The sequence below is a fragment of the Alternaria arborescens genome (genome assembly GCF_004154835.1).
Source record: "Alternaria arborescens strain FERA 675 chromosome Unknown contig_80, whole genome shotgun sequence".
Taxonomy (NCBI): Eukaryota; Fungi; Ascomycota; class Dothideomycetes; order Pleosporales; family Pleosporaceae; genus Alternaria; species Alternaria arborescens.
In genome coordinates this window covers 12,444-28,452 of record NW_021167935.1, presented here as the reverse complement: position 1 = coordinate 28,452, position 16,009 = coordinate 12,444, and the positions used below count along the sequence as shown (strand labels likewise).

Genomic DNA, 16,009 nt, shown 5'->3' with positions numbered 1-16,009 from the left:
GAACTTTCGCGGTGTGGTTCAAGTGCTTCCTTCCCGATACTGAACCGTGGTTCTCCTTGCGCAAGATTTCCCAACCGGACCAAAGACTCAGAACTTCATCACTTCAGTCCAAAGTAGCTACGTCTTACACCTGGTATGTTGGAGTTTCTAGGCTCTACCGACCACCATTAAGCAGTCGTCGATTCCTTTCTGCACTGACAGCTGGCGCAATCACCTAATTCTCAATATTCTGTAACGACATAGTCGCTCCAATATCTACGTTGAATTGTTTTAATCGCTTTCACAAAGACGCTCTCCCGCTAATACCATGTCCCGTTCTCATCACTTATCCTCTTTCCGTGCTAGCAAACGCGTGATGGTCTTTTCAGCCTCTTCCGTGTTATTTTTGTCATTCTCAACTAACCACCTTCCCTCTTCATGTCTCGCTTCAGCAATGCTTTTTCTGGTCTTCACGTGGACTGTCGATCTCAAGCTTCTTGCGATACCTTGGCTTGTATACCCAAGGAGACCGAACATGCCAGCACCGGTCTTTGTGACCATGCTAGACATTCCTTTGCCCACGCCTTTTGCAGCGCCTGTAAAGCCTTCCTCTCGAGCACCTTGGTACGGCTTTACAACAATGTCACTGACACCCTCCATGAAGCCCCACGCGAAGGTCTTGCCTGCAACAGCTGCGCCACTCGTGAAACCTGTCACAGGTCCGTGGTCACGAGGCGTTTCGCCGTAGAGTCGAGGCACATTCTTGAGTCCATCGGTAATCGCGAGAGGAATGTCGACCATCATACCCTTTAGGGCTTTTGGAGCAAACATGCCAATGCTCGCTCCGGACGCGCCTGCCAGTTGACCTGCTGAGATAGCTTTACGTTTCGGAACAACACTGTTTGCTGATGTCTCAGCACTTGCGCTGTCAGACATTGGTGCCGATTGGTCGATATGGTTGGTACCGGTATTGGACGCTGTCGAAGCTTCTAGCTTTGATTCTTCGTATGCGCGTCGGTCGCGATCGTCTCGATACTCTGTTATTGGTTTCGTGAAAACTCCTGTAACGCACGTCGCAAGATCGACTGAAGTGGCAAGCACTGCGGACGCTCCGCCCGAGATGGGATCCCATCGACGAGGCTCTATAGTAATGGGTTTGCTCTCGTATCTGTATACAAATTAGCGATCAGATGCGGAAAATTCTCATCAAGCACGGAAAGATACTAGCGAGGCGTACAATTTTAGGTTTTTGGCATCTTTGGGTAGTTTTCGTGCCATAACCTCTGTCGCCAAGGAAGAAAGCTTCCATTTGTGCCCTTTTCTGTGAAAACCGAAAGCTGCTGGAAGGTGTGGCAGTACATCGCAAGACATGTCCTTGATGGGGAGATTCCGATGGAAAGACATAACTGCAGCTTCGACGCCTCTCTCGGATTGCATCTTCTGTGCAATGACTGCAGCCGCGCTGGCTGCTTCAGGCGACAAACAAAATCTGATCGCTTGGGACAGGCTTTCGGCAGTTATGTCCCGCTGAGGAATAGGCATCGGACCAGCACCAGCACCAGCTACCATCTGGCCCCAAAATGGTTGACTATCGACTTATTAGCATATCCGCCGACTCAACGGAATGGATTTTCTGACTTACTCTCCGAAGAATGGCACGATAGTCGTGGGCTTGCCGTTCAGCAAACCACATGCAGTCGTCCCAGCACCACCATGATGTACCACTGCGGCCACATGTTGAAACAGCCACTCGTGTGGGCAATCACCAATGAAGATGATATCTTCATGAGACTCTCCGTGATCTCCTAACTTTGACCATCCCTTGGACACGATAGCACGAAATCCGTTCGCCCTCACAGCCTCTAATATGACTGCGGTAATTCTTTGAGGGTCTTCAAGAACGATGCTGCCGAAGCCTATGTAGACAGGTGGCGGTCCACTCTCAATAAAGGAACGAATGTCAGGTGGTGGCTCGTACCGAGGAGGATCCCGGAAGAAGAAACCGCAGACGTCTATATGGCCCGGCCAGTCAAAGGGTTTCGGTACAAGAGCCGGAGACCAGCAGTAAGTCATGGGGATGCTTAGTGTATTCGCAAGACTAGGGCCATCGAACATTCCCACCTCCTCCAAGTCTAGCGTCTGGCGCCATTGGTTGATAACATCACCAAGTCTAGATTCCAGGTCAGTATCGTCTAGTTTATGCAACGAGGAATGCTATGTCGACTTTGTATGAACAACTTACCCTTGCCATGTTAGCCAATCAACAACTCCATATGATAGATAATTTGCAGCACTTTGTTTTTCCTCGGCGTTTTTCAGATTCGCTAGTGGGTGTGGAAATGCTCGCGTGCTTGTCCATGGCATAGTGAACATCATGTGAACAGGAACTCCAAGAGCTTGTGCGCAGTGGACATGTGCAAAGCTTGGCGGGTTGGCAATGATAGCATCTGCCACGAATGGCGAATGGCTCATCATGTCTGGTGCGATGCATGACCTCCAGAACCCTTCCAACATCTCCCTGACCATCAACTGTTTCTTCTTGATCTCACCAGCCCGCACGCTCTCGAGACTAGGAATCAGTCCAGGGTTTTTGACCATGTAAGCCATCAACTCTGAAGGGTTACCGCCGATTGGATAGAATTCTAGTCCAGAACCGGAGCCTCGCACAAGGTCTTGGAACATGTCATGGGTCGCTAGCCTCACTCGGTGGCCATACCGTCGAAGCTCGTCACCAAGCGCGATGAAAGGCTGGACATCTCCTCGACTGCCTACAACTTGGATGACAATGTTTAGTTTAACAGGCCACGACTTGTAGCGATCCGGCCCAACTGGGAATTCTGAATACTCTGGTGGCGCATCTTCCGGTATGTCGTTAAGAGCATCACCGTAGAGAAGCGAAAGCGTCCTCACGGCTTTCGAATTCAGATCGATGTTGATGCGCCCATCGCCTAAAAACATGAGTTTTACGACAACTGATGAATCCAGAAATTGTGTGTCTTACTGCTGGTCTTGAGCTTTCCATCATCGGGTACGTCCGCTGATGCGTTGATCGAAGAAGATTCCTGGTAACTGCTGCGATTTATAGGCTTCCGACTTATAGCCTTTCGATCACGATTGATCTCTGTACTTCCATGGCCTGTGGACGTGTGATCTATCGGTATATCGCCGGGTAGCTCGGCGAAATTCGAAAGCCTTTTCTCCGGTTCCATGGTGTCAATGAGGAATATTCAGGTTGTAAGTAAGAAGTAATGATAGTCGATGGCCTGCCGAAAGAAGTGACGAAACATATCAGACGGTTTCTAAAGAAAGCACTAAAGTGTATTATGCGTCTGCGTATGCGTATTTGTTTAGAAGGCATGTGCACTGGCGTTGTCTGGAGCTGAGCACAGCTTTTGCAGGGGTGTGTTGCGTCACCGAGCAGTGACCACCGCCGCTATCCCGGTTTCAGCCAATCAGCACCAGCTTGCCAAAGTCAATTTTGGTTGCCGATGGAAAGCTACCAGGCTTGTTAGTATGGTTGACCATGTACTGGCTGCACAACTCAGCCAACGCTGCTGCCACGTGATGCCAAGAATGGCAAATGCCGGGTATATATGGATCTCATCCTACCTTAGCTCAGGTTGGTTGACCTAACACGTAGGATTATCCCCATACACACCCTACAGTTGCTCGGTGGCTGTGCAACACCACGCACGACCTTGAGAAGATCGCAACTGTCGCCATTCTAGGTACGCTATGTCATCCTAGATACACTATCGTGATCTGGCAAGTGCCGTCGACGAGTATAGTACTATTCTCCGACCTCAAGATAACCCAGCGGATGAGCCATGTCATGGCTGCAGCATGGCAAGACTCGTGTTCCATTCATATATAAATCGTTCAAGCCTTCCGATACAGTAGGCATATAGCACCGAAAGACAAGCAGCCCAAACAATACGAACGACGCGAACCTGGCAAGATGGCTTTCAGCACACATTCCAAAGTTCTCGGTACCATGACAACCACTCTGTTACTCCTTACCGCCGTCAATGCGAGCATCGCGATCCCCAGCACCGGCACTACATCGCTGAGAGAAGAGGCGCATAAGAAGAACATCACGATTGGATCAGGAGCTATCAACCCGACATACCTTGAAGATCCTATCTTCGCAGCTGTCCTCGCTGAGCAATTCAACAGCTTGCATCCTGAGAATGAGATGAAATGGTCTTTCATCAACCCTTCGCCAGGCCATTACAACTGGGATCCCATCGACCGTCTCGTTGACTTCGCCGACGAACATGACATGTTGGTCAAAGGGCACGGACTCATCTCGAGCTGCTGCAATCCTGACTTTGTAGTCAACGCCACCAATCCCAAAGCGTTGCGTGCCGCGATGACGACTCATTTCGAAGCTGTCATGCATCGGTACGAAGGACGAATCGACCGATGGGACGTGGTCACTGAGGCTCTCAAGACTTTGGGTGGAGGCTTGAATGCAAATGACTTCTCCAGGCAACTTGGTCCGGGTTACATCAACGAAGCCTTCCGCATCGCACGGGCTGCATCCCCTGGAGCCAAGCTATACATCAACGAAAACCAAGTAGAAGTGCTTCCCGGCAAGCGTCAAGAGCTTCAAGATCTGGTTTCTGGACTCGTTGCAGACGGTGTTCCAATCGATGGAGTTGCCCTGCAAATGCACATCACCGAAGTGGCTCCGGTACCCGGCGTGATAACCGACATGGTTCGTTTCTACAAAGCGCTCGGGCTGCAAGTCGAAATTGCCGAAATGGACGTGCACACACTCAATAAAACACTCGAGACTCAGATCTATGGTGCCGTCATCAAGGAAGCTTTGGAGGCAGGAATCACCGATATCAACTTCTGGGGCTTTACTGACAAGCATGCTTACACATGGGTGCCAGGCGCAAAGCCGCTCATGTTTGATGAGAACTACAAACCAAAGGGAGCTTTCTATGCGACTCATGGTGCTCTAGAGGAGTTTGTCGACGAATGCTAGCTAGATAATGCGGTATCTCGCTATCTCAGACGTCACGTAGTAACAACGTCGGACAATGTCCCTTAGATGGCGGATTCTCTTTATCATCCCTCATCGGAGTCACTTCCAACTATGTGTAGATATATCACAGTATTTTCCAAGACGCTACGAGGTAGAAATACAATTAAATAACACAGAAAGCTTTGATAATCATAGTGCGTGCCAATGTATAAGTACAACGAGCAGCAAGGGAGTCCGGAAAGCAACGGTGCAAACTATGGATATCTTTCTTGTGGTTGAAACGATTCGATATTGTCTCAAGATATGGTTGTCAGGCCTAGCTGATGATATATACTATCCTGCACCATGATCAGTAGTTCACTGATCATACGTACCTTTTTGGTTGCATAGCGTAGTGGTGCAGGGCTGCGTTCTGACAATGGTCTTCCAGTCGTACATGTACATACCTTAAACCTATGCAACAAAGAGCTATCCTAAAGTCTCTTCGAGGAGCCATCCCACCTATGAACCACACTAAAGCACAAATCTAACGACCATCGGGAAGACCCGCTGCGTATTTCGTACCAAGTGGGGCGATACGCATACGCACACGCATACGCATACGCTCCATGCGCAGTGGGCCCGCTAATGTAGCGACTATCCTTAGCCCGGTCTTCAGCCCGAACCTTATCGCTAAGGCGCCCAGAATTACCCAGACGATGTACTGCGGTTTCGCAAATCTAGCAGAAATTGCCCATGAGCGTATCATATAATACGCATACGCACCGTGGAATACTGTACTAGATGGCTCAGCCTGCAGAACGTGTGTAGATAGGTCTGGGTCCGACGTTACAAATAGGACAGGTTGATTAGGTACTTTGAAATATAGACTTTCAAGAACGTTGTTCGCTTTGCTTTGCTGCACGTTTCTAAACCTTCAACCACCCACTTCTCCTCGTATTATCTTCAATTAGCGATATCATCATGGCAGAAGAGACTGTCGATTTCAAGCTTTACCGCTACAATCCTTCGATGGCGGCGGCCATCATCTTCATCATCCTATTCTTCCTCATCACAGCATTGCACTTTTATCAAATGATGCGAACCCGGACATGGATCTTCGTTCCTTTCGTTATTGGCGGCGTTTGTAAGCTACACCCAATCTCCGTGTTCGCCGTGAAGAGACTGGCTAACAGTTTGTCGCAGTCGAGGTCATTGGGTATATCGGGGTACGTGCGAGAAATCGTGGCCGAAAAAGGACGACAAAACTAACGTGTGTATTTTACAGAGAGCCATTTCCGCCCAAGAGTCGCCCAATTGGTCCGTCGCTGTCTACTCACTCTCCACCATCCTCCTTCTGGTTGCGCCCGCCCTATTCGCGGCAAGCATCTACATGATGCTCGGCCGCATCATCTTGGTGACCGACGGCGAGCCACATTCACTCATACCCAAGAAATGGCTCACAAAGATATTCGTAACGGGGGATGTAATCTCATTCATGATGCAGGGAGCCGGTACGTTATTTTCCAATCTCCAGGGTCTAAATCGACGGCGATGACTGACGCATGGGGACCTAGGTGGGGGTATAATGGCAAGTGGCACCATTGAAGCTGTGCATACGGGAGAGAAGATCATTATTGCTGGCCTAGTAGTGCAGCTTCTCTTTTTTGGCTTCTTTATCGTCACCGGCGTCATCTTCCATGCCCGTATGGTCCAACAGCCAACGTCAAAAGTATATTCCCAGTCGTTGCCATGGGAAAGACAGCTGTATGCACTCTACGTAGCCAGCTTACTTATTCTCGTGCGATGCATCTTCCGACTCATTGAGTATGCCCAGGGTAACGACGGATATCTCATATCCCACGAGGTCTTCCTCTACGTGTTCGACGCTGTGCTCATGTTCGCTACGATGGTTTGGATGGCTTGGGTTCATCCAAGTGAGATCACAGCGCTGCTCAGCAAGGGTCAAGGGAGGGCGGTGCGGCGAGTAATATCGGTTTATTCCCTGCACTGAGCTGAGTTGATTACACCGACGGATTCGTATAGTTATTTTCGACCTGCCTGGTTGCGAAAGTAGATGTTAGACGGCCGGTACAACCGCCTAGAATAGAACCTTTGCGTGGCGCAACCCTTGTATCACCTTAGTCTTGTTTGAAGCGCCTCCTTTCTCATCCCACTGTGAAGTCTGAACCAGTATAGTCACCTATCGCTTCCAAATCATTCCAAGTACGGATGGAGAGTTAGAGTCCTTGATGTAAATGGAGAGTCGATTCTGCGGCGGAGAAAAATTGTTACGCGAGTCTTCCCGGCAGCGAGTCATCAAACTGGAAAGCGCCTCGCCCACCATCTTCAATTTGCCTAGCGACTTCCCTTGGCCACTCGGTCAGCGCAGCCCAACCAGGACCTGCAGCACGTACCGAGATCGCCAGGTCCTCGATGAGGCTAACCCCCGTACGCGCCCCCCACCAAAGATGCCGGATATGGAGTAAAAGCACACCATAATGCATAAAAATGGTAAGAGCCATGATATCGCCGTTTCGGATCAACCTCATGAGCGCCTCCCTGTGTTCCTCTGGCCAAATCATCGCAGGCCAGCCAATGACGCGCCCCAAATGATTCGAGCTCGTCATATGTCCAAAAACGAGTGCAAGACACCGGATTCCTGAGGCATAGACAGCATGGCGCTCTTCGTCGATAAAACTGGAATGTAGAAGGCTATCTGTATGTTGACGAAGCTTGTCTAACGCGGCATTTGTCTCCTCGTCGGGGTCCAAGTCTTCTGGTGAGGGTCGGAAGAATGATCCCAGTTTTCCATTGTTCAGGAGGGTAACAGATTTCGAGTGTATGATGCCTATACCCTGCCCTAGTTCAAGCGTGGTCATCAGGCTCTCGGTATGCGCTGAATTTGCGGAACTCGGATCTGCATTTGGCAAAGCGATGGCCATGACATTGATAAGAATGGAGAAGGCAAAAAGTGCAGTACAGTTTGTTTCGTTAATATCTCCCAGAGTGTCGTTGTACTTTTGCAGACCCTCGTTTTGATATCGTATCGCGAATTCGGTGTATTGCCTACGCGAGTCCGGATTGTAGAATGCGAAATGAAGCGACGCCATTGCCAAGAGCCCATCCATGAGGAAATCATACTGCACAGCCTCTTCTGGGATGGCTTCTGTCCAGGCGACAAGTTCTGCGGCGTCATGTGCTAGGGTTCGACTCGTTCTGTTTATGTAGTAGACCATCAGCTGCAGCTCTTGTCGTCTCGAAACACCAATCGTTGATTGTAATGCTGTATCATGTGCGCGAAGCTTCCCTGCTGGCCATGGTGCCTCTTCAAGCGGGAAGCGGGTTGGGGATCCGGTAGCTTCCGAACTTGAAGCTCTGGAGAGATCATGTCGACTGGGTTTAGCATTTGATCCATACGCGCAATCTACTCGTCGAAAGATGCAATTCTGGCATGTAGGTATTTCTTCTCCGCACTATGTTGACGTGATCAGTAAGCACTGTCGTTGCGCAAGGGCATAGCTTGCTCAAACCTTGATATGTCTTTTCTTGCAAGGCAAGCAACCATTACGTGATTTAGTATGGGGTTTACGAAGTGGCATGGCTGACGCTAGTAGCCGACAAAAGTGAGTGTTAGCCCTCCTCAGTGAACTTCTGGAAGAATGTCTGGCTGATGAACGTTGGTGAAACCTTTCTGGAAGGATGTTCGCATACCCCTGCAAACACCGCCTGGACGCTAGTACTAGTTGCGGCGCCGAGAATAGCATTGATCTGCGCACTCCACGCCAACTACTTCTACATCTCTCCGAAGAAACCGCAACTTGCGATTCATTGCTTTGGACGCAGTTTCGCATAGTTCGGCGATTACCTCCATAATATCCAGCGTGATTGAGACATGGTCGATAACAAATATATTAGGCGATGCTGCGCATAGCCTGGGAGCCACAAGACATGCCTTTATCTATCCCTACCCCTTGAGAGTTTCTCATCAAACATCGTCAACCACTCGCCACCTACCACCCATCAAAGCATTACTCTCCTCACAACTCTCATCCACCAACTTCCTACTCCCTTCCATCCCCACAACCGGCAACTTGACCTCGTACCTCTTCCCTTCCGGTTTGGCCTCTCCCTCAATCTCGAATGGAAAAGGGACATACTCCGGCAATAGCCCCAACTGTTTGAGCGCCGTCGCATGATCCCAGCTGATATGCTCGTGACACAGTCGATCGCCGCGCATGGCAACGACGCTGGTGAAGGGAATGGCGAGAGGCCTGCCGGTCGGAGGGATACCGGGCAGAAACCAGGGAACTTCTTTGGTGTGTGTGAGGGTGAAAATGAATTCGTCAATCACGCGGTCGGTGCCTACGGTGCGTGAGACGAGAGAGAGGGCGGTATCGGGCGGGTTGCTGAAGATAAAGTGGTGAGTGTAAAAGGCTGTGAGTCGCTCTTGGCCCACCCCTCCGCTGCCCAGTTATCAGCATATCGTATTCCGACACGGTGTTGACACTCAATAATGGTGCTGTATGGATACGTACGTCATGGTCGGTATGTGATTGACATACGGCTGGTCCACCATTGTCGCCATTGTTTTCGCGACATCTCTCTCCCCAAACTCGAATTTCGTATGCTCTTCCCACACCGCCTCCAGGTCGAAGAATGGTCCACCAAGCAACGGCTTCAAAAAGGTCAGACTCCTTGTGTGCGCAATACCTGCGCTTCGCTTGTGGTAGCTCTCATCGCTTGGGAGTATCCATCCGGATTCTTTCTTTGCATCTTCGTATCGGTAAGACTTGATAACGTTCTCCGGGGGTGGTGTCGTATCTTCTGAAGATGGTCCTGGGACCAGTGAACATGACTCACGACGACGAGTATCTGGTAGCCCCGCTATGTGTACTAATTGGGGCGGAAGTGGTGTTGAGCCGACGGTGGTGAATTTTCCGCCACCGTAGGAGACAAGAGCTTTGATGTCTGGAGTGCTACCGGCGGCTTCCTCAACGTAATATGGAGTTCTTGATAGGTATGCTGCAGGTTATGGTAAGTTTGTCGTCGAATGATCGTCATTGTTTAGAAAGGACTTGACTAACATATCAGTCCAACACCATTGCTGAATTCGCATCCTTTGCAATTCTTCAACGCTTCTAGGGCTTTTTGAAGAGGAAATTCACCACCGTCTTCAACTTTGCCAGGGACTAGCAGCTACAGGTAATCAGCGTTAGTATCATACATCAACTTGGCCCTCCGCTTCCATCGCAATCGGTCTCAAAACATACCTGCACGACTGCAAACCCCTCCTCGGCCCATTTCTGTAGTGGCGGTGGATCTAAACACCCGTCCTTGGCTTCTCTCGCCGCATAGTGATCCAACACAAGCACCAGTCCAGGTCCTCTTCCGCGTCTAGAAAGAGGTGGCTGGAGCGTAATACTCGGACTTATGGTTCTAGGTAGCGGAGGTGGGGCAAGTTGCGACGATGACGATGGTGGGGTAATTGGCGCTTCACCCATGATTGTCGCAATCTCGAGATTGGCTTTTCTTGATACACTTGTGAAGCTTGCTCGTCCAATGTCCCTTCAGGACTATGTGTCTGAAGGAGTAAGAAAAGCAAAAGTAAGACGATGTATCGAGGTTGAAGAATACAAAAGATCGCACGCCTTCCTAATGAGCAAGATAGAGCGGGTAAAGGTGGGGTAGAAAGATAATCTGAACACCAGTCTCACGACATTCCTTCAACAACAACAACACATGTCAATGCCAGTGTCCTTTTCATCACCTCGCATGCTCACAGCGCTTCAGATATCTTGTTCCTGCACAGCCACGTCGTCCCACCTCTTCCCGCGTGACGCAAATAGCGATAGATTGCAATACACGATGATCTTCGCCGTATGCAGAGTATCTGTACTACCCAAGCCCTCTGTCAGAGCTCGATCTAGCGCCGGAATACATGTCGCATGCTGTCACGAGATGGTGTCGTTACATCAGATAGCGTTATTAACGCGTGCCAAGCAGACTTCGTGTGAGGTACCCGAGGAAGGAGGACAGGACGCGACGCTGAGAGGAGAATTCGAGTTGGCATGCAAGACTTCTGTTCAAAGAAGCATGTGAGCGTCAAGGATGAACCGTTCGCAGTGTTCACCTGGCTATTCTGATGTTATCATTGCCCATGCACCTTCGCCTTACCACCCTTCAGCCCCTCCAAAACCTCCTTAGCTACTTCAATCGCTCCTTCTGGCATCCCCGCGACCCTGGCAACCTTCAACGCGTGGCTCTCTCTGTTAACCCCCCTCCTGAGTTTGTGCACATAAGCCCACCTTCCACTGCCATCCCCATCCTCAACAACATCATTACACCAACAACTCAGATCCTCCCAGCCTTTTCCCTCCGTCATATCCGCCAGTGCGTGAAAATGCGTCGCAAACAACACTCTACTCCTATTCACATTATATAGATGATGGAGACAAGCAAAGCCGACCGCGACGCCATCTTCCGGTGTAGTACCCCGACCTACTTCATCCATTATGACGAAAGATCGAGGCGTAGCTTCCTTCAGTATCTGAGCGGTTTCTAACATCTCGACCATGAATGTCGATTGGTCTTGATAGAGGTTGTCAGCCGAACCCACACGGGAAAAGATCTTATCTACAAGGCCGATCTCCGCGTAAGTCGCTGGCACAAAAGAGCCGGTTTGCGCCAAGATGGATATCAAGGCGTTTTGACGCAGATATGTCGATTTACCAGCCATGTTGGGTCCGGTAATGAGGTGGATACGTGAGCGGGGACCGAGGACGCAGTCGTTGGGTGCGAAATTGCGGCCCTGGGATAAGAGGCTGGCTTCTACGACGGGGTGGCGGCCACCGACGATGTTGTGTGCGGGTTCTGCGCTGAGGATTGGGCGGACAAAGTTCTTCTCCACGGCGAGTATGGCAAAAGCGCATGCTACGTCGAGGTCATCGAGGATGGCGGCATTGCGTCGGAGTTTGACTAGGTTTTTGATGACGTCTTCGCGCAGGGAAGACAGGACGCGTTGTTCTTCTGTTCGAATGCGAAAACGTGTTTCATCCATTTGCGCGCCTAGATTTGTCCATTCCGGGATTTGGAACGAGCGTGTGGATTTACTGGATGATAAACTGCGGGGATAGAAAGCGGTGGTGCGGGCAGTGTCTTTGCCTTTAACGTGAGCGATGTGCGCGAGGTTCGGTGTCCATTTTAGTACGAGGCTGTCTGTTGCCATCCTCTGGCGCATTTCTTGTTCTAGTTTGCTCTTTTCCTTTGCCATTTTATCCAAGCTCTTGTGGAGACGCTCGAGTGTTGGGCTGGCGTTACGTTTCATCATGTGGACGTCTTCTCTGCCGTCTGTTGCGGGCTTGAAGCTCCCAGTGATCATCTTGAGCTTTGGCTGAATGCGCTGTGGCAACTCCTTCAGATCTTCCTCTCCGGCTTCTCGGCCAACCACATCCTGAGCCAGATTTGACATCTCCTCGGCTTCTTCACTTTCCATGCGGTGATACTCAGACAGACCTTCTTCATCGATGGCATCCTGTATGCGGTTCGCGAGCTCGAGTGGTTGTACTAGATCAAATCGACGCTCAAGCATGGATATGCACTCCCTTCTTCGATACTCTGATGCCGCTGATGTGGGATCGACGGGTATGGATATCCTAGATTTCACATGCTCGTGTAGTACGTCCACGATGTAGGCGGTGGTAAGGATAGTTTTTGACAACTCGATCAGATCGTCAGCGTCACCACGACCGTAAGTGAACTTCGTCACTAAGCGCAAAGTGTCAAAGGTCTGTTCTAAGAGCGACCTGATGTCTTGGCGGAGTTGCGGGTACTGTATCATCTCTTCGACGAGATCTAGTCTGTCGTTGATGGTTGATAGTGACATTGATGGTGCAGCTTGGGAATGTTAGTGATACGATATTGTCGATCATGGAGACTGGCTTACACAGGCGCTGCGTAAGCAGTCTTGTGCCACTCTTTGTGACTGTCTTCTTTAGCGCATGCAGCAGGCTTCCTTCGTAGGTGCCTTCCCGAATGGTAGCTCGGATCTCCAGTGCCCTTAGACTGTTCTTGTCGATGCTCATATGCTCTTCGGCTTGATGCCGTACTGGCGCACGAAGTCGACTGCGCGAACCGAGCAGCTGGTGCTTAACGTAATGCAATAGCGACCCTCCCGCAGCGAATTCACTCGGAGTGAAGTCGCCTATTTCATAGTCGTCCACTACATCTTCCAACATAGATCTCCAATCCTTAACGCTAAGTGGCATCTCTAGGGGGTCTTGAAACGTGATGATATGCCCGTCTTCTTGCAAAATAGAAACGATTCGCGAATGTTTCTGCTCTTGGAAGACACTGTCTAGCACAATCTCTCGAGGCTTGATACGGGCTACTGCTGACGGCAACGACGCAATGTCCGTGCTTTGCGTGAGGAAGTCACCGCTTGAAAGATCGATCCAGGCCAGGCCGACCTCCGTGCGCGGAAGGTTGAGAACAGATGGTACGCTGGAGCTGCCAGTACTCTGGTTCACGACCTCCTCTTGTGTGATCACTTCGGGGCTGACATGGATGCTAAGAAGATAGTTGTTCTCCCATGGATCCATAAAATGCTCGTCGATAAGAGTGCCTGGTGTTACGATGCGCGACACTCTACGTGTGTACTGCGATTCGCCTTTTGCTTTTGTTGGTGCATCGTTGAGGAATTCGTCACTGATAGCGACATGCTTGTTGAGATCCTGAACCAGTATCTTCAGATATCTGTCTAGTTGATAGGCAGGGAAACCAGCCTGATGGGTATCAGCATTGTAGGTGGTTTCTGACATGCACTACAAACCATGGAGATTGCAGGCTTCTTGCTTCCCTTGGAAACTCTTCGCTTGGACTTTTTGATGTTCAACAACGGCGCAAATTCGTCTGCATGCTCAAAGTATAGCTATACGATCCCTCAGCACTAATTCGAGGTAATGGCTTGCTTGCGCACCTCGTAAAAGCCGCCTACGCGTGTGACTAGCACACAGTGACTAAACTTGAGCATGTTGTTGCGTACTTGCTGCAACAGCGGCGGATATTCCGGTTCCGCATCATCTTGCGGCGGCAGCGCCTTGGCTTCTAGAGGCCCTTGTTGAAGTTGGTCAAGAGTCACTGCAGACGTCCTCTTCGCGCCGCGGCATTGCGATAGTGTAAGACTTGTTCGACCGATGTCATGTGTGGCACGTGGTTTCGCGATGGGTCGCGTCGAGCTTAGGGACGAGAGGCTTGCAGGTGACAGTGGATTGTAGGCTCTGCTGGTGAAGTGACGTGGGTTGGACCGGCACGCCAAGTCATGACATGTCGAATACCGGACATGTCTAAGAAGCATCCTCGGGGTAAAATTGGCGTTAGAGGGATGTGGGTCAAGCGCGATGGTAGGGGATGCAGGAACGCGTCTCGATGCAGTTAGCGTCGAAGCTGCACGCGCGGGGTATTCGGAACTACAAAGTTACGACGCCGATGACATACATCCAACTTTCATCCACAGCAGAAATGGCTCCCCAATTCGAGCCCATGAAGAATGACCTCATTCTGCGCACAGCAAGAGGTCAAGACCCCATCTCTGCTTGGTCTACAAACAGTCTGAATTGACCCTCTGCAGGCAAAAAAGTCGAGCGCCCGCCGATATGGGTGATGCGACAAGGTAAGCATGCTCTATAACATGTCTGTTACATGCTGACAACGTGCAGCCGGCCGCTACCTCCCCGAGTACCACGAAGCAAAGGGCAAGAATGACTTCTTCGAGTGCTGCCGAAGCCCCGAGATCGCCTCGACCCTCACTCTCCAGCCCATCGAGCGCTACGCCGGCCTCATCGACGCCGCCATCATCTTCTCCGACATCCTCGTAATCCCGCAGGCAATGGGCATGGAAGTCATAATGGTGGATAAAAAGGGCCCGCATTTCCCCGACCCGCTCCAAACGCCGGAGGATAAGCAGTACAAGGAGGTTCTCGAGAGGAAGGTGGATGTAGCGGAGTCGCTCGATTATGTCTACAAGGCGATCACTATGACCAGACAGAAACTGGCAGGCAGGGTGCCGTTGATTGGCTTCTGTGGTGCGCCGTGGACGCTGCTGTGCTACATGGTTGAGGGAGGTGGCAGCAAGATGTTCATTCAGACCAAGACGTGGATCTACAAGTACCCCGAGGAGAGCAAAGCGCTGCTGCAGAAGATTGCTGAACTTTGCGTCGAGTACCTGGCTCTCCAAGTCCAGGCCGGAGCACAGGTATGTTGTCCGAAGCAGGGCCGAAGTGGTGCACTGACACGTGTAGATGATCCAAGTCTTCGATTCCTGGGCGGGTGAGCTGTCGCCGTCATGCTTCAAGACCTTTGCGCTTCCCTACCTGAACTACATCGCCGACAACCTGCCCGCGCGTCTGCAATCAAAGGGCCTCGAGCCTGTTCCCATGACCGTCTTTGCGAAGGGAGCGTGGTATGCGCTGGAGGATCTCTGCAACACCAAATACAACACTATTGGTCTCGACTGGCTACATGCGCCCGCGGAGGCATACAAGGTTGCGCAAGCAAAGGGCAAGGTTCTGCAGGGTAATGCGGACCCGGGCGTTTTGTACGGCAGCAGGGAGTCCATCACAAAGGTTGTGGAGGAGATGGTCGCTGGATTCGGTGGTGGCAAGCAGGGATGGATTGCGAACCTTGGTCATGGTATCACTCCTTTCGTCAAGCCAGACGACCTCAAGTTCTACTTCGAGGAGATTCACAGATTAACCAAGGCTTAATGGTAGGTTGAAGAATTGATGTGGGTCGAAGACTCCAACATACTACATCTCTTGGAGCGCTCCAAACTTACTTTCACCTGGCCAACTGCCACTGATACCCGTTGTTCAGGCACCCGGATCTCTCACATGATTCTGTTGTGTTCTCTTCCTCATCTCTCGGTTGCCTTCACTTGTCGCACGCTAAGTTACTAACCTAGTATATATACGCCATACTTTCCAGGCCTTCCCCAACAATCTCTTACTTACAGCTCACATCAACTGTATTCTATACTCTACATCTTACGAAACATCG

At 50.7% G+C, this 16,009-nt stretch overlaps 7 protein-coding genes across 7 annotated transcripts; 3 read left to right on the top strand and 4 right to left on the bottom strand.

Annotated features, from left to right (window-relative positions):
* Positions 1–321: 321 nt before the first annotated feature.
* Positions 322–3,188, bottom strand: AA0111_g12451 (Sterol 3-beta-glucosyltransferase; the record flags this gene model as incomplete). The annotated part of the gene is made up of 5 exons (XM_028646432.1): positions 322–1,147; positions 1,217–1,567; positions 1,622–2,149; positions 2,222–2,927; positions 2,981–3,188. 5 exons carry the CDS (start codon positions 3,186–3,188, stop codon positions 322–324), a joined length of 2,619 nt encoding a protein of 872 aa, XP_028499958.1.
* Positions 3,189–3,937: 749 nt separating this feature from the next.
* AA0111_g12450 (hypothetical protein) lies at positions 3,938–4,975 on the top strand (the record flags this gene model as incomplete). The annotated part of the gene is made up of 1 exon (XM_028646431.1): positions 3,938–4,975. The coding sequence occupies one exon, from the start codon at positions 3,938–3,940 to the stop codon at positions 4,973–4,975; it is 1,038 nt and encodes a 345-aa protein (XP_028499959.1).
* A 963-nt stretch (positions 4,976–5,938) lies between these two features.
* Positions 5,939–6,968, top strand: AA0111_g12449 (hypothetical protein; the record flags this gene model as incomplete). The annotated part of the gene is made up of 4 exons (XM_028646429.1): positions 5,939–6,101; positions 6,161–6,183; positions 6,243–6,468; positions 6,532–6,968. 4 exons carry the CDS (start codon positions 5,939–5,941, stop codon positions 6,966–6,968), a joined length of 849 nt encoding a protein of 282 aa, XP_028499940.1.
* A 277-nt stretch (positions 6,969–7,245) lies between these two features.
* AA0111_g12448 (hypothetical protein) lies at positions 7,246–8,193 on the bottom strand (the record flags this gene model as incomplete). Its single annotated transcript, XM_028646428.1, has 1 exon — positions 7,246–8,193. The coding sequence occupies one exon, from the start codon at positions 8,191–8,193 to the stop codon at positions 7,246–7,248; it is 948 nt and encodes a 315-aa protein (XP_028499948.1).
* A 749-nt stretch (positions 8,194–8,942) lies between these two features.
* On the bottom strand, positions 8,943–10,458 carry AA0111_g12447 (hypothetical protein; the record flags this gene model as incomplete). Its single annotated transcript, XM_028646427.1, has 4 exons — positions 8,943–9,420; positions 9,493–9,979; positions 10,042–10,153; positions 10,228–10,458. 4 exons carry the CDS (start codon positions 10,456–10,458, stop codon positions 8,943–8,945), a joined length of 1,308 nt encoding a protein of 435 aa, XP_028499954.1.
* A 647-nt stretch (positions 10,459–11,105) lies between these two features.
* AA0111_g12446 (MutS 1) lies at positions 11,106–13,985 on the bottom strand (the record flags this gene model as incomplete). Its single annotated transcript, XM_028646426.1, has 4 exons — positions 11,106–12,850; positions 12,900–13,737; positions 13,785–13,883; positions 13,932–13,985. 4 exons carry the CDS (start codon positions 13,983–13,985, stop codon positions 11,106–11,108), a joined length of 2,736 nt encoding a protein of 911 aa, XP_028499950.1.
* A 488-nt stretch (positions 13,986–14,473) lies between these two features.
* On the top strand, positions 14,474–15,717 carry AA0111_g12445 (Uroporphyrinogen decarboxylase; the record flags this gene model as incomplete). Its single annotated transcript, XM_028646425.1, has 4 exons — positions 14,474–14,528; positions 14,583–14,624; positions 14,671–15,206; positions 15,253–15,717. The coding sequence occupies 4 exons, from the start codon at positions 14,474–14,476 to the stop codon at positions 15,715–15,717; spliced, it is 1,098 nt and encodes a 365-aa protein (XP_028499941.1).
* Positions 15,718–16,009: the final 292 nt, after the last annotated feature.